General features: G+C 41.6%; 2 protein-coding genes across 6 annotated transcripts; one reads left to right on the forward strand and one right to left on the reverse strand.

The window, feature by feature from the left end:
- Nucleotides 1-3,836: 3,836 nt before the first annotated feature.
- Nucleotides 3,837-7,040, reverse strand: gpatch11 (G patch domain containing 11). Of its 2 annotated transcripts, none has more exons than XM_079689521.1 (8): nucleotides 6,903-7,040; nucleotides 5,546-5,775; nucleotides 5,417-5,458; nucleotides 5,190-5,310; nucleotides 4,990-5,080; nucleotides 4,665-4,805; nucleotides 4,358-4,439; nucleotides 3,837-4,262 (listed from the first exon to the last, which is right to left on the reverse strand). In XM_079689521.1, exons 1-8 carry the CDS (start codon nucleotides 6,911-6,913, stop codon nucleotides 4,207-4,209), a joined length of 774 nt encoding a protein of 257 aa, XP_079545647.1. In that variant the 5' UTR covers nucleotides 6,914-7,040; the 3' UTR covers nucleotides 3,837-4,206. The 2 variants fall into 2 exon arrangements, with proteins under 2 accessions (XP_079545647.1, XP_079545646.1); XM_079689520.1 differs by lacking the exon at nucleotides 6,903-7,040 and adding an exon at nucleotides 5,981-6,152.
- Nucleotides 6,953-24,429, forward strand: heatr5b (HEAT repeat containing 5B). Of its 4 annotated transcripts, none has more exons than XM_079689516.1 (35): nucleotides 6,953-7,083; nucleotides 7,168-7,379; nucleotides 7,833-7,941; nucleotides 8,120-8,269; nucleotides 9,015-9,186; nucleotides 9,280-9,437; nucleotides 9,527-9,821; nucleotides 11,273-11,428; nucleotides 11,766-12,016; nucleotides 12,559-12,670; nucleotides 12,773-12,925; nucleotides 13,031-13,130; nucleotides 13,226-13,335; nucleotides 13,419-13,582; nucleotides 13,719-13,894; nucleotides 14,014-14,119; nucleotides 14,209-14,399; nucleotides 14,645-14,804; nucleotides 15,005-15,194; nucleotides 15,440-15,609; nucleotides 15,703-15,841; nucleotides 16,141-16,326; nucleotides 16,565-16,816; nucleotides 17,611-17,792; nucleotides 17,881-17,949; nucleotides 18,113-18,292; nucleotides 18,384-18,624; nucleotides 19,044-19,280; nucleotides 19,743-19,870; nucleotides 20,650-20,794; nucleotides 20,962-21,234; nucleotides 21,484-21,708; nucleotides 21,815-21,966; nucleotides 22,082-22,295; nucleotides 23,194-24,429. In XM_079689516.1, exons 1-35 carry the CDS (start codon nucleotides 6,958-6,960, stop codon nucleotides 23,499-23,501), a joined length of 6,192 nt encoding a protein of 2,063 aa, XP_079545642.1. In that variant the 5' UTR covers nucleotides 6,953-6,957; the 3' UTR covers nucleotides 23,502-24,429. The 4 variants fall into 4 exon arrangements, with proteins under 4 accessions (XP_079545642.1, XP_079545643.1, XP_079545644.1 ...); XM_079689517.1 differs by having other exon boundaries at nucleotides 16,141-16,320; XM_079689518.1 differs by having other exon boundaries at nucleotides 9,527-9,776.
- Nucleotides 24,430-24,439: the final 10 nt, after the last annotated feature.

Consider the following 24,439-nt stretch of genomic DNA (forward strand, 5'->3'; position numbering starts at 1 on the left):
TCTACTCAATTTGATGAGCAACCCATCCCTCCACATAGAATCATAAGCCTTTTCAATATCAAAATATACTATTGCCATAACCTCTTTCATTTTCACTGTCTTTTCCACCTCATTGCTTACTCTAATCAAAGCATCTATTGTGGATCTTCCTTTACGAAAACCACTCTGAAAATGACTTATTAACCCTCTCTGTTCTAAGACGTGTGATAGTCTATGCACTATCATCTTCTCCATCCATTTACATAAGTGTGATGTTAATGCTATGGGTCTGTAATTATTGGGATTAGCAGGATCCTTCCCTGGCTTATTAAATGGCAATATAACTGCCGTTTTCCAACTCATTGGTAAGACTCCGTTTCTCCATATTTGATTAAATAGTCTCAGGACTAATTTGAATGTTTCCTCTGGTAGCTGCCGGAACATGGCATAGCATAGCTGGTCTTGTCCTGGTGCTGAGTATCCTGTACCTTGCAAAGCTATTTTAAGTTCTGCTATTGAGAAGTCTACATCAAGAGCTGAATTATCATCCCGTCTCTTTTCCCTCACATTTTCATTTTCTCTTAATACACACTCTTTTTGCTGTCTATGTTTGTCATCAAGGTGTTCCCCACTATGCACCGCAGCAAATGCCCTACCTAAACATTCTGCCTTCTCTTCATTTGAAACTGCCACTTTCTCCCCATCAATCAAAGCGGGAATTTTAACCGACTTCCTTTTCCCATTCATCCGTTTAAACATCGACCATACATCCCCTAACTTCACTCCTCTTCCAATGGTGGAACAATACTCTCTCCATGACGTCTTTTTTGTGTATTTTACTGTTTTACGGGCTACTGCCCTTTTCCTTTGATAATCTGAAATATTGTCTTGTGACAAGTTTTTCTTTAAAGACCTAAATGCCTTGTTTCGTTCTTTAATAGCTCTGCTACATTCCTCATTCCACCACGGAACCACTTTCTTCCTACCCTCTGTTGTTCTTTTAGGTATAGTTTTATTTGCTGCTTCTTTAATGTGCATTGTGACTTGATTTGAGCACTCCTCTATACTTCCTTCTAATGTTAACAATTGCGCTGACTCCTTACAGTAAAGCCTAAATGTTTCCCAGTCAGCTTTACCAAAGCACCACCTGGTAAATACACTCCCTTCCTGTCTACATACCTTTGTATTGATGATTGTGAAAACTGGGTAATGATCACTTCCTATTGTAGAATCACTTTTAACATACCATTCACATGATTTAACTAACCTATCCGTCACCAGTGTGAGGTCCAAACATGATTGTGTCCCCCTATTCACGTCTATTCTTGTTTTTTGTCCATCATTAAGGCAAAACAGTGATCTTTCCTCTAGCATTTCTTCTACGACATCCCCATTACTGTCTGTTTGACTGCTTCCCCAAAGGCTGTTGTGAGCATTAAAGTCACCACACCATACTTCCCTTCTATGAGCCGTCCCTGCTATTGTCTGTAAGGTTTCAATGTCCAGATTTTTACACGGGTTATAGAAATTGATAAGCTTTATGTTCCCTTCTTTCCTTGGGCTGCATATTTCTATTATGACACATTCCTTGTCGTCAGGGGATGGGACTACCCTATAGGCCAGCCCATCCTTTATGAAAGTAACACACCCTCCACCATTTTGATTGCTAACTCTATCATATCTGATAGAGCTGAACCCTGGAATCATAAAGTCTAGATGAGGTTTTAACCAAGACTCTTGCACACAAATTACATCTGGCAATGTTTGTAACTCATAGACATATTTTTTAAACTCCTGTCCATTAGCTATGAGGCTTCTAGCATTCCACTGGAGTATGTGAATTACCATTAACAACGTGCTAACCCTCATCCTGGTTGTCCGTTTCTCCCACATCTTTTGTTGCTAGTAATTCATGTATCTGGTCTGCTTTTATATCTCTAATGTTAAGGAATTTCTCCGCTGCCTGCACGATGGTTTTGATTCTGTCACTTTTCTTCTTCATCTGTGCTGCAACATTAATGGTATGGCAGATGAATGTCATAAAGTTGACTTTCTTTACCACGAGAATGCTATCATCTTCTTTAATTTCCACAGGTACTTGGCTTTGATTTGTAACCTGCCTTTCTGAAATGTTGCTACCACTCTGTACTAAGTTTCTTTGAACCCTTCCACTAGAAGCCTGATTGTTTGCTTCCGTTTCCCTAACCTTCTTTAGGGCTTCTGCATATGAGACTTTACTGAGTACTTTGACCCTCTGAGCTTCTCTGGCTTCTCTCTGCACTACACATCCACCAAACGCCGCACTGTGCTCTCCTCCACAATTACAGCATTTCATCTTTGCCTCTTTTTCACATTTCCCATACTCATGTTGGCCTCCACATCTCGCACACCTTAGTTTTCCTTTACACTGCATTGCTGTGTGTCCCATTCTTTGGCATGCATAGCATCTAAGTGGTTTTGGGATGAATTCCCTCACACTGTAGTTCATGTATCCTATTTGCACAGATTTCGGTATATTTTTCTCAAACTGAATAACTACTGAAAGTGTTTCCTTCAATGTGCCATCTCTTTTGCTCATAAGTCTGTTTGCCTCAATAACTTTTCCTCCTTTAATCTCCTTTTTAACATCATCCATAGACATATTAAGTGGAACTCCAGATATGACTCCTCTCAACATTGCCATTGCTCCTGGGATATGAGCCTTTATTTTTTCTCCACTGAGTGTCGTCATTTTAAGTATTTTTCCCTGCTGTTGCTTGCTGGTTGCTTGTATCAAAACTCGTTTGTTGTTCATAAACTTGGCAAATTTGATTTTACCCATTTCTTTCTCAATTGATTTTGTCAGTTGAATCGGGTGGTAATGCCCACCATCCCGGTTGAATTCTATTATAACTTTCCACTCCTGCTCTAGTTCTGTATTCGAAATTGCTTGTTTTCCATTTTGACTGCCTTTTGTTTTTTTGTTTAAGCCTGCTCCACTCGACCAATCCGACCAACTTTGTGTTCTTGGTCTGCTAACTTTTTCCCTCAAAGCCCTTTTCTTCCTCACAGCTTTGGTTTCCTCCCATTCCATATCAGGTCTTTGGGTCCCATCTGAGCTGGTTGACATGATGATACAGTCAATGTACAGTTTATGCTAACCAGTCCAATGCTACCGTTTCTGTATGTTTCGATGATTTCCGACTCTCTCTGAACTTTCTGCAGCGTGTCTCCAACTTCACTTTCTTCTTCCGGCTTCCTCCGTCCGTTTCCGCTCGCTCATCCACTGCGGTTGCTAGACAAAAAACCCGACGACAACGTCACACATCGTGGCAGCCTTTAAGCAAACAGGAACCAATTGAAAGCTATAACAGTGAAACAGTTGTATGCTATATACAGTTTAAGGTTATAATAACGTTGGGAAGTTTATGGGAAAAGTTTAAGTAGTGAACGTGATGTTTTTGTTTTTATAGCAATTAGGTAGACCACTGTTATAATGTTTTATTTTCGGCTTTCTACGATATTATATATAATTTATCTTGATTTTTTAAACGTTTGTTATGTTTTGTTTTGAAACGTTTGTAGCTTCAATAAGATATGTGCCTACCTTGACAAAACGCTGTAAGCATTCAAAAACTACAGATCCCAAGAAGGTTTAGGTAAGAGCCAAGTGCTAAGATTCATGGGAGCTGGAGTTGGTGATGGTACAGTTTCTTTTTTTTAGAGGGTTTTTACCCAGCAAATAGAGGACCTATATACACTCACAACTAATTGTCACACACAAACAAAGGCACAATTACATTCTATTAAACCTAAATTAATGTGATTTATTATTGTATTATTAGGTTGCTTAAATACAAATAAGATAACAAGGTATATATCTTCAAACATTTAATGAAAACATAGGATTTAAATTGCTCCTGAAACATATCTTAAACATTTAAAAAAGGTAAATAAAAAAGGCATCCTGAATTTCCCACTGACTTAATGTAGATTTCATAAAACCAAGACCGCCGTACACAGTAAACAGTGATATTCTTCCAGAGATGGAAACAGATTCAAATGGGAACAATAAATACATATTTCTGTACTGCTAATCGGCTATTTCCTTAACTGCTTAAGAACCAGGGGTGACGAGCCTGTTTCACAGCGTAAAATGCTCTCTGCACCCCCTTTTAACATTATGTTATGCAGGTTAAACATTTTCAACTGCTGTTTTACTGGGAACTACTGTTCATATTTTTGAGTTTAATCGTGGTCTGCTTCTGTGTCCCCGGGACAGTTAGAGCACAAGTCGTCTTCATCTGTAAGAAAAAAGAAAAAAAAAGTATATAAATATATCTGCAAAGGCAATAACAACAACAATAACAACCCACAGCCATGTTGTCATCACTCTTACCATTGTAGGTGGTCCCACACCATATGCAGTAAAAATGGATTCCTCTCAAATAGGACGTCAAAATGGGCAGTTTGTCAAAAGACTGTAACAAAGAGAGACACATATCAAATACATTCATTTTCCTATTTACCTTATGCCAAGACAACGATAGTGTACTATACACTGGCAAAATGTGAGATACATTTCCTATGTATGCTTTTTGGCAACAATTATTTGAACTATTATTACCAAAAATGTATTTGACAACAGAATTGATTTGGGTTAATGTATTACAATTACACATTACAGCACTGTTAACAATACTGACGCTTAATTCAACAATCTCCTCTTCATCTTCTTCTTCTTCTTCTTCTTCTTTTTCTTCTTCCTCCTTCTCTTCAACATCATCCTCCTCGTCATTAGTTTCTATTTTAGGCCAGTACCAGTCTTCCCTTGGGACAGTGATGCCCTGCAAAGACAATATAGCCAAAAGATTTACACAAAGAAAACCATAAGGGCTGTTACTACATCGATTAAATGGAAAAAAATCATGGTCATTCTCATGGCACATTTGTATTTATTCTCAGTGAAGAGAATTTAGTTCTTTAACAATAGCATTAGCACTGTATTATAGTGATGAGCTTATCCTTAACCTTCTGACTGTCAAGCTGCTCACAGGCTCGCTGACTCTTTCTGAGATCTCCTTCAATCTTCCGCTCCTCTCTCTCCGTCTTTACTCTCGACCTGATGTAAAAAAGCACACCGTCACACACACACATTTTGAAACATTTGAATGATAAGATGGGATATATTCAGAGCCAAAGTGCATCTCATGGAGTACTACAAACTTCACCTAAAGTCTTCCAGAGACTTTGTCTCATTGTGTTGTTTGGCTCGTGTTTTCTGACGATAATGTTGAAGTTCCTCCTCAGCTTTTCTTTTCTTCACCTCTTCCATTCCAATTCCACCTCTGTCTGATTTAGCATTCAAAGACACATAATCAAACACTGTAAGCCAGCAGTTGGATTTCACATACTTTTACCAAACCAAATGTAATTGTGTCACAAAGCTATTGCCTACCGGTTTTGATGTTTAAAGGAATTGGATCAACCCTTCCTGCTCCTGAAGAGGCAACATGTATGTAAATGAATACACACACACTACAAATGCAAAACAGAATACAATTACATTAATAAAGAAGAAACTTGCCTGCCTTCCCTAGGCCTTGACCAGCTTTGTAACCCATTTTCTGCAGAATTGCAAATCCCAAGGTGTTCTCATTGCAAATTGAGTTCTGTAAAGCTGCCTCTCTGCTTTCCTTCTCTTGCTCTTTATAGGTCTTCTGGCGGTTCTTGATGTTTGTTTCCTTGATCTGTGTCTCCTTCTTTATTTCTTCTTTTAACCGCCTCACCATGCTGACACCTGGCTTCACATCTGGTCTGAAAGACAGAGGGACATATAAACAGTCATTGGGATAATACAACACTGTCAGCATGGCTGTAAACTCGCACTTCTATATTTTCACAACTCTAAAAAAATACCCAATTTTCGTTTTCCAGTCCTGATACCACAGGACAATAATGTAAATCATGTAACAGTAAACGTTAATGTAGTAGCTTAATTAGAAATCTCCACAAGGCTTACATTTTACTGAGAAATGCATCGGACATATAGTCCTCTTCCTCATCAGACATTTTGACCACGCAAAAGAGAACAAATGTAGTAAATTAGAGCTACAGCACTTTAAAAATAATCCGGTTGTGCATTTGTATTTTCTTCAATGATGTTTGGTTCGTTCAAATACAAATTCCGAGTAGCTACAAGTGAGGCAACGAGTATACAGTTCCGGCAGTTTTGACAAATATTTCCACCACCTCTTTTAATTTCAAATTCAAGGAGACAACTTGGACAAAGCCTATACATACTTTGAAATATCTTTGTACGGCTCAGGTTGCGGTAGTTTTTTTTTTGTGCACATCGTTTCCTCAGTTTCACTTCGGGCTGATTTTAACGCGACACCGCCGATTCTCGTCGTCGTTCATCGCTAGGTTGTCGAAAACAGGTAAGATGAACAATTTAACAACATGTATACCTTATTTCAGAGAAGGTGTTGTTGTGTAAGTGTTATTGAAATGCTAAATGTTTTAAAAGATGATAAAAGATAGCTTACACTCAGTTTAGGTGTGTGTGTGTGTAGCTTAGAGTATAGCTTGTTCCTCGTAGTAACCAGCTAGCTTAGGTTGCTAACCAGCTAGCCATCAACAGCTGGAGGCAGGCAGCTGTCAGAACTGAGCAGCAAAGTGTTAACGATACATAGCTTTTACAGTTCAGATTTGTACACATTCTGCGTAAAAACAAACAGTGTTTAACGACTTCTAAAGCATTGATAGCTGCTATGTCTTTATTATTACTTGTGTGTCTTGCATCCACCTGATACAGGCATTGTAAGGATGGCAAAAATGTCAACAGATATTTAGTGACGTAGGTGGTGCTTGTTTACGTTTTAGGTGATTGGAAGGAATGGCATATATTAGAAAATAAACGTTTACTGACAAAGCATACTCACGTATGTAACATTGCAGAGGCTACGGTGTGCAGCAGTGTTTTGAAAGGTCCTCGCCATGGAGCTGGCTCACAGTCTGCTGCTCAACGAAGAAGCCTTGGCCCAGATCACTGAAGCAAAGAGGCCTGTCTTCATCTTCGAATGGCTCCGCTTCTTGGATAAAGTGCTCGTGACAGCAAATAGGGTGACCATTGAGATTTCAGCTTTGTTTTTCTTAGTGGTTTTCATTAGAGGCAGTTTGTGACATTGTTCTGCATTCAAATGGCAGGTGGATGTGAAGGAGAAGCAGAAGAAACTGGTGGAACAGCTGACAGGACTGATCAGCAGCGCCCCTGGACCACCAACAAGAAAACTGCTGGCCAAAAACCTGGCCACGCTTTACAGCATCGGCGACACCTTCACTGTTTTTCAGACTCTGGATAAATGCAATGAGATTATCAAAAGCAAGGATGACACACCTGCGTACTTGCCAACAAAACTGTAGGATCCCATTTATTTTTATATATTTTTTAGAAATACACTCACTCTACATATTTGCATTAGGATAAAAGCTGCTAGCACTGCTTTGAGTGTTTCGGCTATATACTGTAGGCTCACCTTCAAGGGTATTAGCAGTTAAGCCAAATGTTAATCTGCAGAATGACATTTCATGTTTAAAGGGTCGATTAAGTGTACATTAGCAGATATTATGCTGTGTTTTCTTGCTGATATTAGTGGAATCTAACACTTTTTGTTTTACTGTAGGCTTTTATCTATCAATCCTTCATACCTCCTTGACACTGTGGAGTGAATAAAAGCCGGTTTGAATGTTTTAATAGGAGATTTAAGTTATAAACGTGAACGAATGTATTTATATTTATTTAAACAGAATTAGGTCTCATTTCATTATTGTGTTGTTTCTCAAATAATTTAAAATGTATAAATATTTTGCAGTGCTGCAGTGGCATGCGTTGGAGCTTTTTATGACAAGATGGGCAGGATGCTCGGAAGCTCATTTCCCGACACCATTAATAATATGTTGAAGGCATTAAAGAGTGCAGAGGTACGTATATTTCGCAATGGAATGCAGCTTTCCATTTTCTTTCAGCAAGAATGTGTTTGGTCCAATTTTAAACTGGAAAATAAGAATAGAAATTGATAACTAAAAGAGATGTATTTTCAGAAACAGATGTGAAATCTATTTGAATTGTCCTGTTTTCAAAATTGTTTTGCTGATGTAGTCCCAAGGCCGAGGAGAGATCCTTCTCAGCCTGCAGAAGGTGCTCTGTGGTCTGGGAGGAGCTGCAGCTTCATGTCACAGAGATATCTACAAGAACGCCCGCTCTCTGCTCACAGACAGGTCCATGGCCGTGCGCTGTGCAGTTGCAAAGGTTAGTCTCAGAAAGATAATGGAATTGTGTGCTTCAAATCACACATATTTTGCTATGTCATTTAGGTTGAATCAACTCATGTGAAAATGCAAAACTCCTCCCTATTTCGAAAGACAATTTCCTGTTTAGAAAACATGACGGTTGTACTGCACATTGTACAAGTTGTTTTACTAGCAGTTGTGGAATAAACATTCACATATCTTACTAAAGTATTTGTAGCAATACAACACTTATACTGATATTTTTTCTTACTTTTTATTTGATTTATAAATAATAAAAGTACTTACATTTGGTCTATTTCAGAATCATATTTTGTATAACTGATGCATTGATGTGTCACTCACTTAATGTTGCAGCGGGTAAAGGTGGGGCTATTTCTAATGACTTTATATAGTAAAGTTCCCCATAACCTATAATGTTACATAATCATTTATGAGTATATTTGTATTAATTATATCACTTATAAGTCATTAAGTAAATAGTACAATATTTCTGTGTTTATTACAAAATACAAATACTCAAGTATTATATACAAATATTATACCTCAAAATAATACTTCAGTAAGGACTTGACCAATTAAACGTAGTTACTTTCCAACTAGTGGCTAATATATTGCAAAGATATGTATAAGCATCGGAATTGTTTGTATGCATCATCCCTATGTCTAAATTGAGATTGTTACTGCACATGCATGACGTAGAGGTTAATAACAGGACCCCATCTTTACTCTTCTTCTCTGATCAGTGCCTGTTGGAGCTGCAGAACGAGGCAGTATTCATGTGGACCACAGAACTGGAGAACGTGGCCACTTTGTGTTACAAAGCATTGGAAGGATCCAACTATGGTGTACGGGTAGAAGTGGCCAAACTGCTGGGGACAGTCATGGCCACCGCCCTGTTGCCCAAACATGCATCAGGTAGGTTAAAGGGCTGATTTGTGTGGTTTATGTCTAGTTATAAGTCCAGCTCACCCGTAGTGTATTTCATGAGCTCAATATGTTCTTCCTCAGTGATGCGCCAGAACGTGAAGCGGGCCACTCTGGAGGAAGTGCTGGAGCTCATGGCCACGGGCTTTCTGCGTGGTGGATCGGGCTTCCTGAAGAGCGGAGGGGAAATGTTGAAGGGGGGAGGCTCTGTGAGCAGGGAGGTGCGGGTGGGCATCACACAGGTGAGGTGAAATCTCAAACATCAGAACATGAGCCTGCATCTTCTGATCAATACACTTCTCACGTGATCCTTTTCTATATTTCTCTCCAGGCCTACGTCGTGTTTGTGACTACACTGGGTGGTCAGTGGCTGGAGCGCAACTTCGCCACCTTCCTGTCCCACGTGTTGGACCTAGTGTCCCACCCGCGGGCCACGCAGACACATGTTGAGGCTGTGTACTCACGCCGCTGTGTTTCCTTCATGCTGCGCGCCACCCTGGGGGGGTTACTCGGAGAAAAAGCACAAATTGCAGCCGGCAAAGAAATCTGCCAAGCCATCAGCAAGCAAATGAGGGCTGTGGGTAAGGAGGATGGGGGGGAAATATCACGGTTCAGAGCATTACAGAGTAAGTACTCATCCATTATTATCACTTTTAATTCTTTTAGTTTCTCATCTCTTGCATGGTTTGCGCTTGTGTTGTCTACAGAGGTGGTGTTTTTCTTTTCCTTCTTGTTGTGTGTGGAGATGGCTTTCATATCTACTTTTCTTCCTGCTTTTGCTCTTTGGGATCACTCTCCTCTTTCTTTACTTTTTCTTTTTAACCACAAGCAGAATTATAAAGTCAGTAGCATCAAACGCTGCCAGCTCAGCATTTGAGTTACTCATGCTTGCATTATTGCATAGCCTCCGCGGGCTGTTTGCCATTCTGTTATTGTATTGCAATCCCTTAGGAGCATGACATAACTCTTTCTGAGTGTAGACATCTGGCTTACACCAGCAGAAAAAACTGCATGTGCCACTAAATTCACAGACACAGTGTAGAAACAAGCCTTCATATTTGCATGTTTTTCCATCATTACGTTTTATTGATCTCAGTGCCTCAAACATTTTTTTTGTTGGGATATAGCAACAGATTAATTATTTTTTCAATCACATTTATCTCATTCAAAAAGGATGATTCTTACTCTGATTTGCTTTGCAACCTTTAAACTGATGTCAACTATCAGAAATGTACACTCTTGTTCATATTGATTGATTGCTGATGATAACTATGTTGAATGTCAGTTTCTCTTGAAAATTGGTCCTGGGCTCTTATATCTTTGCTGCTTTTCCAACCATCTGGATCTGTGAGACTTCTTGAAATTGTATTTTGAAATATCTATGTGAAAAGTATCTTGAAAAGTATTTCCTGGAGTGGAGACATATGTTCCCCTCTTTATTCTATACTTAGTTCCTGGTTTCCTAAACTGCTTGACTAGACATGACTAGCACAGTTCAAGAAGCAGCCTTCCTCTTTCTAAAGCTATTTAATTCCTTTTCTGTCTGATCCCTCTTGACTGTTGCCTATACAGAGCTCTGAGGATTTTAAGTTCTTGATAAATGACATTCAAAAATTGTAATCCTTGATTTACCTGAATTTAGATTTACTGTTTTTCCTTTGTCACTTCATCCATTAGTACAGCTATAGCCAATGTGTCCTGTTTGTACCGTTTGAAAATACTCAGAGCTCTGTGTTTGTGACATTTAGCAGCGTGCTTCTCAGTATCTTGTGGGAAAATATATTCAGATTAATAATGTGTGAAAGCAGTACATAGGCTAATGTGCCAAGTGAATTATGTTATTACTAAACCATTTTTTGTAGCATATAAGATGATTATAAATAACTTCTAAAATGTGTAAATCTGACAAAACGGAAGTTACAATCCAGTGAAGGTCACCTTATCCAGCAATGCTGCACACATTCTTAATTTGTAACATTAATCATATTTTCTAAGGATTTGTGAAATTGTTCAACTTGATAATTATTGCATTTTGTAAAGAAAAGCACTTCTTTTTCCCTGCCTCGTGTTTTTCCAGAGGCGGTTGTGAATGACATCAGTGGAGAGAACAAGGCCGGGGCAGCTGACGTCTCTGCCAGTCAGCATGTCATGGTGTGTGCCCTCAAAGAGCTGGGCAGCCTGGTGCAGAGCCTGAGTGCCACGGCTTCCCCGCTCATACAGGAACCTTCTATAGGTGAGACACACACCATTTCATTCAATGTCTCTTCAAGTTCCTCACAAGCTGGGAATATATAGTTGATAATACTCCTAACTGGAGTCAAATTTGCCAATTGATATGTCATTGGCCAGCCTCTTCTTTAACTTTGTTTATGGGTTTTAACATTTTCACCTTCCCTAAAACAGAATAAAGCTGCTAAAACCTATGTTAATCTACATCCATGACTGAAAATACATCAAATGCTAACCGTAAATGCAATTGTTGCATATAGCTCTTAAAGTCAATCAAATACATAATAAGCTCCATTCAGATTTCGATTGATTTTTTTACAACTCCATGTCCTCTTTCCCAGGACTCCTTGAAACCGTCACCTCAGTGCTGCTGCACCCAAGCATGGCGGCTCGTTTGGCCGCTGCCTGGTGTTTGCGCTGTGTTGCCGTGGCGCTGCCGTATCAGCTGACCCCGCTGCTGGACCGCTGTGCGGAGAGAATCAACAGCCTGAAGAGTTCCCCGGAGGCTGTGAGCGGATACAGCTTTGCGATGGCTGCTCTGCTGGGAGGCGTGCACCAGTGTCCGCTCGGTATCCCCCACTCTAAGGGCAAGGTGTGTGGCCTCAGAATGCAATCTTACCGGCCATTTTGGTTGGCCTATGTAGATTTAAAGGGGTATATATCTTTTCCAGGTTTATACTGGTATTTTGGGATTATACTAGGACATATTTACATGCTTAAAGTTGAAAAACATATAATTGTTCTCCTATTTTCTGCCTGGCGCCTGTCTCTTTAAGCTTTCAAAAGACCCATCTGATGTGAGTTTTCGGTCTTCCTTCCTTGCGCTGTCACCTTCTTCATAATAATACCGTAACCAGGGGTCACTTTTTATGTCAACTACACAGAATAAGTGGCACTTCTACAGGTGACTCTATAGTTACAACCTCAAAGATGTCATGACAGCTTGTTTAAGAGGCAACGTTTCTTAAATCGAGATATTCCATTCCATGGCATTTCTCCATGAATAAGGCATTTTGATACTACCACAGTTATTTTTATAAAGAACCTAACTTATATATTATTTTAAAAAAATACATGGAAACCTCACTTTCTACAATATGGCACCCTCAATGAATCTGTGTTCTTGTCTTGTAGTTGGTGGTGAGTATAGCTGAAGACCTCCTGAGGACAGCTGCTCAGAACAGTCGTCTGTCCCTGCAGCGCACACAGGCAGGATGGCTGCTGCTGGGAGCCCTGATGACTCTCGGTGAGCCCCCGTGACACACCTCCAATGTCTGTTACCTTTGATTTGTCAACAATAATGTGTCCCTCCCTGTCAATCTGAAAACCACATTGTGTTTGTGCCCAGGTCCCTCCCTCGTGCGCTATCACCTTCCCAAGATGCTGCTGCTGTGGAGGAACGTGTTTCCTCGCTCGCAGAAGGAGCTGGAAGCGGAAAAGGCCAGAGGAGACGCCTTCACCTGGCAGGTCACCCTGGAGGGCCGAGCTGGAGCACTGTGCGGTAAAGAAACACACACATACCCCCCACCCCCCACCCCCCCGGAGACAATGCTCTGTATTGTTAGCTGACACAATTGACCAACACGCCTGTTCCTCCCCTCTGTAGCCATGCGGAGCTTTGTGGCCCACTGTCCCGAGCTGCTGACAGAAGATGTGATCCGTAGACTGATGACTCCCATTGAATGTGCCATGACCATGATGTCTCAGTGAGTGTGACACAGTCCATTCATTGTGTTAACTATTCCTGCATTTATTTAATTAATTCAAGGTTATATTTCTAAACATTTTAATGTTCTTTCAGTGTCCCTGCCATCATTAAGGTCCATGGTGCTCACCTGAAAGCAAGTGCAGCGATGGTGAGGCTCCGCTTGTACGACATCCTGGCTCTATTGCCCCCTAAGACCTATGAAGGTAACTCGGTCTTTCCTGCTTTTTATTTCCCCCCTATAACATTTTTGGTGGTGTTTTTAAAAAACATTGTTTTTCTTTTGTAGGCAGCTTCAACGCCCTGCTGAGGGAGCTGGTGGCAGAGTTCACTTTGACTGACAACTCGGCCAACACAACCACCTCCCTGCTGCGCTCTCTCTGTCACTATGACGACAGTGTGCTCATGGGTTCCTGGCTACAGGAGACGGACCACAAGTGCATAGAGGATCAGGTTGGTAAAATCAACAATGACATGAAAAATCCCAAATATAATACATATTCTAAAAATAAGTGTCATTGTAACTTGGTTTAAAATAAATATCTATACTCAAAATGATCCATTATTATCTGGTGTGATCATCATACAGCTGCAGCCCAACAGTGCATCTGGCAGTGGAGCTCTGGAGCACGACCCTTCCTCGATCTACCTGCGTGTTCCTGTAGGCGAGGCCATCCCGGGCCCTCTCCCTTTGGGTGTGTCCGTCATCGATGCCTCAGTGGCTCTTTTTGGTGTTGTTTTTCCCCACGTGTCCTTCAAACACAGGTGAGAAATGATGTTGTTGCCGTGGAGATTTGGACATGTTTGCAACATCTTTGCATCATTTCTCTTTTTGATTGATACACATTCATTCTCACTTTTGTTTCACACCCGCTATGATTCAGGCTGCAGATGCTGGACCACTTTGCAGAGTGCATAAAGCAGGCTAAAGGAATTCGACAGCAGGCAGTCCAACTAAACATCTTTACTGCAGTGCTTAGTGCCCTTAAGGTGAGAATAGCTGTTTCATATCCTCTTTAGACAGGAATATCATGTTTGATCATTTAGGTAATGAGAAATGATCTCTTTGCTGACTGAAGGGTTTGGCTGAGAACAAGAGTACTCTGGGTCCTGAGGAGGTGCGTAAGTCGGCCCTGGCTCTGGTGATGGGAGCGTTGGACAATCCCAACCCCATCCTGCGCTGTGCTGCTGGAGAGGCCCTGGGTAGGATGGCTCAGGTGGTGGGAGAGGCAACCTTCATTGCCAGAATGGCACAGACCAGCTTTGATAAGTAAGCATTTCATATTTGTATTTTGCCTCTATTTTCTCTCTTTATTCCGTTATTTCCCGTGTTAAAATAAAAGGAGAGCACCCCACCGTTACAATGAGTTACAGAGAAGTTTGTTTCACATTTTATTATAGGTCAATTTCAGTCTTCAATTGTCCTCATTATCTATCTTGGACTGAATCTGTCTTTCCTCTCCATCCTTGGCTTTAATCTTGTGATGCATATCTCTCCCGTTCCTCTATTCCCAGACTGAAGTCTGCCCGTGATGTAGTATCAAGGACGGGCCATTCACTGGCTCTTGGCTGTCTGCATCGATATGTTGGAGGAATTGGCTCAGGCCAGCACTTAAAGACCAGTGTCAGCATCCTATTGGCTCTGGCCCAGGATGGGTCCTCTCATGAGGTCCAGGTACGGTGAATTACTGCCTTAATATCCTTTTTTCCTGTTGCTTGTTTCCCAGGAAACTGGATTATAGATTGGTTTACCAGGATCAAAGTGTGTTGTTTTTTCCCACTTTTCTTTCGAAACTGACCCCAAACCAATGGTTATTTTTATCATTTGTGCTTTACAGCTTACCGGTAGTTATTATGTTGCTCTCTTGTTAACAGACATGGGCTCTGCACTCTCTGGCTCTGATTGTGGATTCTAGTGGCCCCATGTATAGAGGCTACGTGGAGCCCACGCTGTCCCTGGTGCTCACCCTGCTCCTCACTGTGCCCCCGTCCCACATAGAGGTGCACCAGTGTTTGGGCCGCTGCCTGGGAGCACTCATCACCACTGTGGGACCAGAATTACAGGGTAATTGTGGCAGATTTGCAGTACTTACTTACTGTGGCAGTAAGTAAGTACTGTATAACTCTCATTTGAACCTTTCAATTTTGTAGAATATACACTTTCCCGGCCCGCAGGTGGCAGCGTAATCACACTCCAAGCCTCTAACCAGAAGACATACGGATATAGGACATTGGAACATTAAAATTGCCATTACACATACTGTGATTCTAACTGCTAAAATTGCTCTTCCTATTCTGTGTTTTTGCCAGGAAATGGAGCCACTATCTCCACCATCCGCTCGTCCTGCCTGGTTGGTTGTGCCATAATGCAGGACCACTCGGACTCCCTGGTGCAGGCAGCAGCCATCTCCTGTTTGCAGCAGCTGCACATGTTTGCTCCACGCCATGTCAACCTGTCCAGCCTGGTGCCTTGTCTCTGTGTAAGACATGAAGAGATATATTGAGTCTTTATATGATAGAAGTTTTTATATTTCTTGATCTTAAATTCCTACTGTACTGTGGGTTCCCTGCAGGTGCACCTGTGCAGCCCTCACCTGTTGCTGCGCCGCGCTGCCGTGGCCTGTCTGAGGCAGCTCGCTCAGAGAGAGGCTGCAGAGGTCTGCGAGTATGCCATGAGCCTGGCCAAGAGAGGGGGAGACAACAATACAATCCGTGAGTACACATCGGGAAGCTGACCAGCAATTAGAGGATTGTTCAGCTTTTGCGGCTACTAAGCCTGTACAAATAAAACAAAACGGAACGGTATAATTCTCAATACAGCAAAAGGTTGAGATGCACTCTGAACTGTGCTCCTAAGAAATGAGCAAATCTGTGCTCCTCAACTATTGCCAATGTTTAATCAGGGAATAAGTATACATCTGGGTCATAACTTCTCCCTTATTATACCAATGAGCCTCATTGCAAAACACACTGAAAAGGTTACATTTGTGTTTGCTTTGCGCCTGGTTTAGATCTGAACATTACGGAGACCGGTCTGGAGGGTGTTCTGTTTGGCATGCTGGATCGGGAGACGGACCGGAAGCTGTGTTCTGATATCCATGATACACTGGGCCACATGCTGTCGTCTCTCGCTGTAGAGAAGCTTTCTCATTGGCTGAAACTCTGCAAAGATGTCCTTGCAGCAACTACAGGTAAAGGTAGAGTTTAAAACAACAAATATGACAAATTACCACTTTGTGTCTTTAAAGAAAATAAAGATGGAATATAGAACAAAGTAAGTTTCACACAGAAACCAGCTGCTACATCCCAAAAGCAGTTTAAATGTTTCCTGATACCAGCATAGTATAGCAATGCATTTATTATCTGTCATTGAAGGGACCTGGTATCCTCTCTTTTAAATCTGTTTATCGTGAATGTGTCCGTCCCCTCTTGCAGACGTAGGAGCACCTGTTGTTGTCGAGATTGAAAAGGATGAGGAGGACTCAGAGAAGAAGGACGAGATGGACGATGACAGCATGTTCACAGGCCTGGGCGAAGATGACAAGTCCAAGCCCTCTGTGGCGCCCCGCTGGGTGACGCGGGTATTTGCCGCGGACTGCCTGTGTCGAATCATCCTGCTGTGTGAGAATGACAAAGCGCACTTTGATCTGGCTGCTGCCCGCTCTGCACAAGCCAAGAACCCCAAAGGTATTCATTCAGCATGTTGCCAGAACAGAACAGCTCAGATCACTGTGAGGATCTTTGATTGATAGATGCCTCCTTTGCTCTGTGTAAAACATATTTTCTACTAACCAATGGTTCAGCTGTTTGTTTGGTTGTTCAGTTTATATATATATGTTATGCGACCTTCAGGAAGCTGCTGAATAAAGATATTTTATGTAAAGATGGAACAAAGACAGAAAAGTAAGCAAAAGTGGGACCAAACAGCCATTGGTTATAAGGTTATCCGAAATAGTGCTGTTTTTTGTCTAAGTCATGGCACAGTGTAGTGATTTTAGCTGCTTTGGAACCAGCAGCTACAAAAAGGCATTTTTATTGTGGGTCGCAGTGTTTAAAATTAATCCCTTGAAAGTTGCACTTTAACTCAATTCAATCTCAGCTTCTACCTCAATATACAGATTATTTGTGTCAACTTCTAATAGTGTATTTGTTGTGTGCTTCTGTCTGTTATCTTAAGTTCACAGTAAAGGAAGAAGTTTATAAAGCTACGCAGAAACAGGGTAGCAGCATCAAAGGACCATAAAGCACATATGAAACAATGACTGGCTAAAATGTAAATGAACATAAACCTCAAAACTATCATTGCTTATCTTCAGCTCTAACGGTGAAAAAAGATAACTTGTACTAACGGAGAATTTGACCTGAATATGTAACAAACAATACAGAATGGGTAGATCATTCTGTAATTATAATGATTGGCTGATTAATGTGGTGTTGAAATATGTTTTTATACCTCACACAATCCTTGTTGTTCCATCCAGGAGATCAGTTGGTGCTCCATTTGTCGGATCTCATCCGCATGGCCTTCATGGCGGCCACAGACCACAGCAACCAGCTGAGGATGGCCGGCCTGCAGGCCCTGGAGGACATCATTAAAAAGTTTGCCTCCGTACCAGAGCCTGAGTTCCCAGGCCATGTTATTCTGGAACAATACCAGGCCAATGTGAGTCAGAAATACATACAATTCAAAAATAAATAGCAACACAGCAAAGGGAAACAAATTGTAAACATGTATTCATCTATGCATTTAGGTCGGAGCTGCCCTAAGACCTGCCTTTTCCCCTGATACTCCGTCTGACATAACAGCTAAGGCATGCCAGGTAAGACCCTCTGCTTTCTTAATAAACATTTAAAAGCTTAATTGGTTATTTAAAAAATTTGGAGATGCACCTAGTCCACTCTGTTTGTAATGAAACATCTGTTCTAATAAACAGCCCTTAAAGGACTCGTTTGTTACATTGACCTCTCTATATTTGACTACAGGTGTGTAGCACCTGGATTGGCAGTGGCGTGGTCAGTGACCTCAATGACCTGCGGCGGGTCCACAACTTGCTGGTGTCGTCGCTGGACAAGGTGCAGGCTGGGAAAGGCTCATCCAGTCAGCTGTACAGTGAAAGTGCCACCACAATGGAGAAACTGGCCGTGCTTAAGGCTTGGGCTGAGGTGAGACTAAAGACCCCAACCACACAGTCCCATATGCAAGTTATGTGACTCTATACTGTAACTGACAATTCACACTAACCTTCTTTCCCAGGTGTATGTGGTGGCGATGAACATCAAGAAAGATGCAGAGTCTAAGCCTGCCAAGCCAGTCCAAAGTGGAGAGGATGACGACGATGAGGATGATATGGGTGCAGACGTGCTTCCTCCCGACAGCCTCATCACTCTGGTGCAGCCCGAGCTGCCGTCGCTCAGCCGCCTGTGGCTGGCCATGCTGCGAGACTACGCTCTGCTCACCCTGCCTGCGGAGTTCTCCAGTCAGCTGCCCCCTGACGGTACAAGAATAATTCTTACCCACTAAATAAATCCTAATCAGATAACTTCATACCTGTATGCACAATTAAACGCACATAGCACAAGTTCTTTGTTTGAGTTCTGGTGCCATTCAAATGTAATTCTTCTGACTTTTCCAAAAACCTTAATTGTGTTTTGGACACTTTTTGAAAAACATATCAACAAACCTATTATTGTCAAAAAGCCATTGAAAGTTTAAGATGTGTTGAGGGACTAGTTCTTCAAATAGAATTTGTCATTTCTTTACCGATGAGTAAAACATAATGAAAATGTAAACAGAAACAGACATATATGATCCAGGAGCATATAAATGGATGTTTTTATTTTTTCACAATTAGAATCACCTTTCAGTAATATGTTCCAAACAAGTCCTTTCTCTTCTTTGCGTGTCTGTGTTCAGGCGGAGCGTTTTACACTCCAGAGACTATAGACACAGCAAGACTCCACTATCGCAGTTCGTGGGCCCCCGTCCTGCATGCCGTGGCCCTGTGGCTGAGCAGCACCGAGTTCGGGGCTGCTGAAGAGAAAGAAGACGTCCCCTCAGCTCTCTCCAAGGCTCCGGCCATCTCTCAAGTAGCCTCCTCCACCACAAGGAGCTTTGAGGAGTCGGTCAAAGACAGGATGCATCTGATGTTGGGTAAAGAGACCGAGTCATTTGTACTATATATTGTTCATGATAGGTCTCGTAATGTCTGAGGGAAACCTTAAGAAATGTATTTTCAAACTTGGCAGTAAAGATATACTTGAACTCAATTATTAACTGTTTAGAATGTGGTGGTAAAAGATCAAGGTCCATAACTTAACTGTGAAAGTTTCACACAGACTTTTAAGAGGATAAAATGAGTGAAATACATGTTAACTGCAATCTGAATTGTTGGAAGAGGCATATACTGTAACCACAAATGTAGTCCTCACAGACACTCAATACCCTACCACTACATGCCTTTTTCAAAAAATAGTTTTACATAGCGACTGCTTTTGTTTACCTTACAGCCATGGACACACCTTGCTTCCTCCCACAGTGAAAGAGGTAGCATTGGATAGAAAAAGAGAATAGCATGAACACTCCCTAAGTGCATTTCTGTGTTCTGTCTCTCAGGTGTCAGTATAGAGTTTCTTTGCTTCCCCCGGCCCGAGGAGCCCATTCACAATGTGATGTCCTGCCTGCACGCCCTGTTCACCCTGCTAGCATCTCCATGCGCTAAGATCCATATCGCAGAGGACCAGGTAAAGACACAAGTCGTGGTGCAGAAAGACTTGTCTTATTATATAAGGGGAGATATTTGGTGGAAGATTTGTCCTACGTTCCTAGAATTAGTTGTGAGTACACATTTGAAAAAAAGATATATAGATATTTAAACTTGAAATGTGTTTCGGTAAACAGCATTTGTATATGATTATTTGAATTTTACTTTGCAATTCAGAAGCAGCATTACTATCCTATGTCAATAGAAATCAAACTGTCAAGTTCCAGTGGCTGGCTTTGTTGATTGCAGATGAACTTTAAGTAGCAAATAAGCAACAATGTATTTTATCCATGGCCTTTTTCATTTACACTTTGCAGCAGTGATATATTTACCAGTGCCTGATCATCACCTTAGTGTAAATAACTGGTGAATACCACAGGGTCACGTGATATTTACTGACTTTATGAGTTGACAAGGATCGCCCCAATGCTCCTCTAAACATTTGACTGCCACGCAATGCATAATTGAGATGCTGAGGGCTTCAAAGTATACACAGATTGTGTATAAATTCACAAAAAAAGCAGGTTGTTTATTCTTGGTTGCATTGGTTAGAGGCTTTGAAATAAGACGTGTGGTGATACATCCCCTTATATTGGTTCATGTGTCTCTTTGCTGTATAAAACTTGTATAAAAAGCCCCTTTTCTACTCAACAGCTTGTGGGCCTTTTGGCAATGAACCAGGAACAATGAGTAGAATATCAATGTTCACATCCTCAGTGTTTCACAGAGAAACTACTGTAATTGTTATTTCTGTTGTAGCTGTTGGCTGTGGAGCTCCTGAACGTGCTCCACAGGCTGCTGTTGACTCGGGATCCTCCTGCAGTACAGCTCCAGGTCACTGCTGTCGTACAGGAGACCATCAGGGCCGCACAGGACCATCTGCAGCGACAGAAGGCTGGCAAGGGTTAGACACTAACACATTTTGCATTACATTACACTGTTATATTCTGAAAATGCCATACTCAACGTGCTGTATTGCTTCACCATCTATTAAGTCCATTAGGCTTTAAAGACGTGTTGTTTCAATGATGTGGCTGTATGAGTTATTTTGGTCACTGTGATTTTGCTCAGGCAAAGAGGAAGAAGGCGAGAAAGACTCTCAGCCCAGCCTCGGGGAAGGAGCAGACACGGGGGAGCTCGTCCCGGGCAAGTCTCTGGTGTTCGCAGCCATGGAGCTGCTCGTCTTCATCCTGGTTCGCCACTTGCCGCAGCTTAATGCACGTGTGAAGGAATCACCCAGCCACGTGCCACTCAGGCCTCAGCGGCTCCCTGAGGAAAGCGCCCGCCTGGTGGCAAACACAGTTTCCATCCTGGCAGAACTGCCCTCGCTCTGCTCTCCTGCCGGTGAGGCCCGAAGCAAACTACAACAACACAGCGCACACAGTGATGGCAAATCTCTGTTCCAACATGGATGATTCATTTAGAATGATTAGCCTGCTTAGCCTGCCTTTTTCAGGTTTATGTATGCTGATGATAAAAGCTATTGATGCAATGGTTCCTTGTGCCTTACATTAAGCATATAGTTTAAGTCTAGCAATGTGGTGTTCACTGTCAAACCATCTCCCATGTTCACCGTTTCTTTTTGCTCTACAGGGAGCATGACTATCCTCCCCACAGTGCTCTTCCTAATCACGGGGGTGCTGAGGGAAACGGCACTTAAGACCGCTGATAACTCTGTGCCTGTGACTGTGACAGCGGCCCTGCAGGGCATCAAGACCATCATCACCTCCCCTCTGGCCCGGGTGGAGGGCATGCAGACACAGTGGAGCGGCCTGGTGAGGAGCGGCCTGGCGTCTGTCCTAGAGAACTCACAGCCAGGTAAGCAAACGCACACAAACAAACACAGATGTTTGATTTTGAACTTACTGAAGAAGGTGTAAGGAAAACATTGACAGTATTCATGCTTGTTTTTGTATTTCTGTAGAGGAGTCCAGGCCTGACATGGATGAGGTGAGCATGTTAACAGCGATCACACTCTTCCTGCTGTCTGCCAGCAATGAACTTGTAGGAGTAATCGTCCTGCAGAAGGGCTGCATGGACCGCTTCCGAAACGCCCTCAACTCTAGTGATCCCTGGGTAAGCACCATACCAACCCAGCTCAAATATGATAATATCTAATGCCTGATCAAAAGATGCATCCCTGGTGTGTTTAACAATGTTTAAGTGAGGGATATCATTCTGTTTGCCACAGGTTCAGGCACGGTGTTACCAGCTGTTGTTGTCAGTGTTTCAGCACTCTAGCCGTGCCCTGTCTACGCCGTACATCCACGCTCTGGCCCCGCTCATGGTGGAAAAGCTGAAGGCGGTGGAGCGCAGTCGCCCGGGGACTGCTGCCGAGCTGCAGGCGGTGCAGGAGGGCATCAGAGTGCTGGAGAATCTCGTCGGCATGGGGGAAGAGCAAAACCGTAAGTATGCCTCCGCCTAATGGACCACTAAAGATCTGTGTTTGTTCGATTAAAGTGTTCAGATGCATTAAAGAAGGTCTTAGCTCAGTGTCTTTTGATGTGTGTTATCAAAGAGGAAACGTATAGAACATTCGATGCTGAATTTAGAATCCCTGCACTGGTTTGCTGTCAATTTGTCTAGTGATTTCCACATTATGCTATAATGTAGATGTTATATTATTATTTATTTTTTTTGTTTCCCCAATGATATCTCTATTTTCTCTTTTCCATATTAAAGCAAACTGCACTGCATGGAAATCTATAAAGAGATGATTGATTTCCTTGATGTGTTATATTTAGCTAGGGTGTGTTGCAGCTTATTCCATGTTTTGTGTTCAAACGGTTTTTATTGGAGATATAGATTGTGCATCACGTAGCTGCAACCACAGATGCATTGCATGACAGATTGGTTGATTGATACAGATCTACAGATTACTTGCTTGATTCATCAATGTATTCATTTGTTTTTATAGCAGTTGCCCATAAAACCTGGTTGCCTCTACAGAAGGCTTTTTTTGTCCGAGAAATAATATCATTGCTGTATTGTAAGGAAAACGAACAAGGATATTCAGCATTGATCGTCACACTCGTGAAACTGACCATGGAGTTCGTAAATTGGCTTGATAAGTTACTAAAACGAACATTTCATTTCCAAAAGGTAATATTTTTTGTTTCCAATTAATAAGTCAAGTCCACCCAATGCATAGGTCAGTTAGTAGAGTTGAATTGGATTTCTCGCCTCACTTCAATTTGTAAACAGTGCAGTTAAACTCTCCCAGCCATTTTCTGTTTTTCACTATTCGTTTTTATGTTAGCAATTACTTTTTTTAATGTGTCATTGTAATTATGTGTTTAACAGGGGTGCAGTTGCTGGCTCTTCTTGTGCCAACCCTCATCTCCTACCTTTTGGATGAAAATGCCATTTCCTCAGCGCCTCAAGTCTCCAGAGCCCTGCATGAATTTGCCCTTCAGAACTTAATGCGGATTGGCCCCCTCTATCCCGCTGCCTTCAAGACAGTAATTGGTGCCGCACCTGAGCTTAAAATCCGTTTGGAATCGGCTATACTGGCCAACCAGGCCAGCAGCAGAGCCAAAGCTGCAGCCAGGCTAGCTCAGCCCCAAGTGCAGGCTGCCCCCACCATCAAACTCAAGACCAACTTCTTCTGAACCCCACTTAAAATGCTCTGTACACTCTCACAGCCTAAATGTATGTTGTCTTTTGTAGGTCTGTTTTGTTGTCTGTCAACGGAGTGCACACTGCAGTTTCCTAAGTGTATTTATTTATTCCTCATCTAATTTGGATTTGATGTTTGAGAACTGTTCTTAAAGGTATGAAGGAAAGTGTGTGCAAATCATCAATAAGCTTTTGAATGTTGACTTAAAAGAAAACTCACTTTAAAAATCTGCAGGAAAGGTTGATTGTCTGAATGTATCATTACTGCACATTTATGAAGGGACACAATTTATTTTTATCCACATCTTTTTTCCTGATAAATGCTTTTATGTCTGGTCATTATTTGATTACTATCCAAAATATAATGTTTACTGTGCCATTTTTGCTGTGATTTTGCATCACCATAAGCTTGGCAGTATTTCTTTTTCCAATCATGCATGTTTAATTGGGGTGGTTTTAGAATATGACCTTAGGGTCCGCTGTTTGTTTGTTTGGTGTCTTATTTTTGTTTTTGTTTCTTAAATTATGTTGTGAACATTACTGCTACATGTTTTTAAACAAAGCTGAGAATTTACTGCATATCATTGAGATTTGAATCAGATTTTATGAGAGCTCTTTGAATATTAAATGCATCACACTTTTGAATAGTTTTTGGGCAGAAATTGTAATTCCTTAGAGACACTTAATCGGTCTGCTGATTAATGGGGGGAGTTAGTACTACATACTTTAATATGTGCTGCATATCATCAAGACTGTTGTATTGCTTATAACTTTGATCCATTTCTGTCAATAAGTAGGCTAATAGCTACCTAAATGGTCGAGAATCTGTTACCATTATAATTTGGCAGATTTGTTGAAATTGTTCTATGTTACATTCCAAATTTATTTATTTTAAATGTGATTAAAGTTGCTTTGACCTCACTGTGATGAT

The sequence above is a fragment of the Notothenia rossii genome, assembly GCF_949606895.1.
Source record: "Notothenia rossii genome assembly, chromosome: 6".
NCBI classification, from domain to species: domain Eukaryota; kingdom Metazoa; phylum Chordata; class Actinopteri; order Perciformes; family Nototheniidae; genus Notothenia; species Notothenia rossii.

Bases quoted from the DNA above. Each gene is read 5' to 3' on its own strand.
- gpatch11 (XM_079689520.1), bottom strand. From the start codon at position 6,030: ATGTCTGATGAGGAAGAGGACTATATGTCCGATGCATTTCTCAGTAAA. The intron at 5,081-5,189 runs GTGAAGTTTGTA...TTTTTACATCAG, and splicing joins AAGTCTCTGGAAGACTTTAG to GTCGAGAGTAAAGACGGAGA. The intron at 4,806-4,989 runs GTTAAGGATAAG...TTGTCTTTGCAG, and splicing joins AGCAGCTTGACAGTCAGAAG to GGCATCACTGTCCCAAGGGA.
- heatr5b (XM_079689516.1), top strand. From the start codon at position 6,958: ATGGAGCTGGCTCACAGTCTGCTGCTCAACGAAGAAGCCTTGGCCCAG. The intron at 11,429-11,765 runs GTGAGACACACA...CCTCTTTCCCAG, and splicing joins CATACAGGAACCTTCTATAG to GACTCCTTGAAACCGTCACC. The intron at 17,793-17,880 runs GTGAGTCAGAAA...CTATGCATTTAG, and splicing joins TGGAACAATACCAGGCCAAT to GTCGGAGCTGCCCTAAGACC.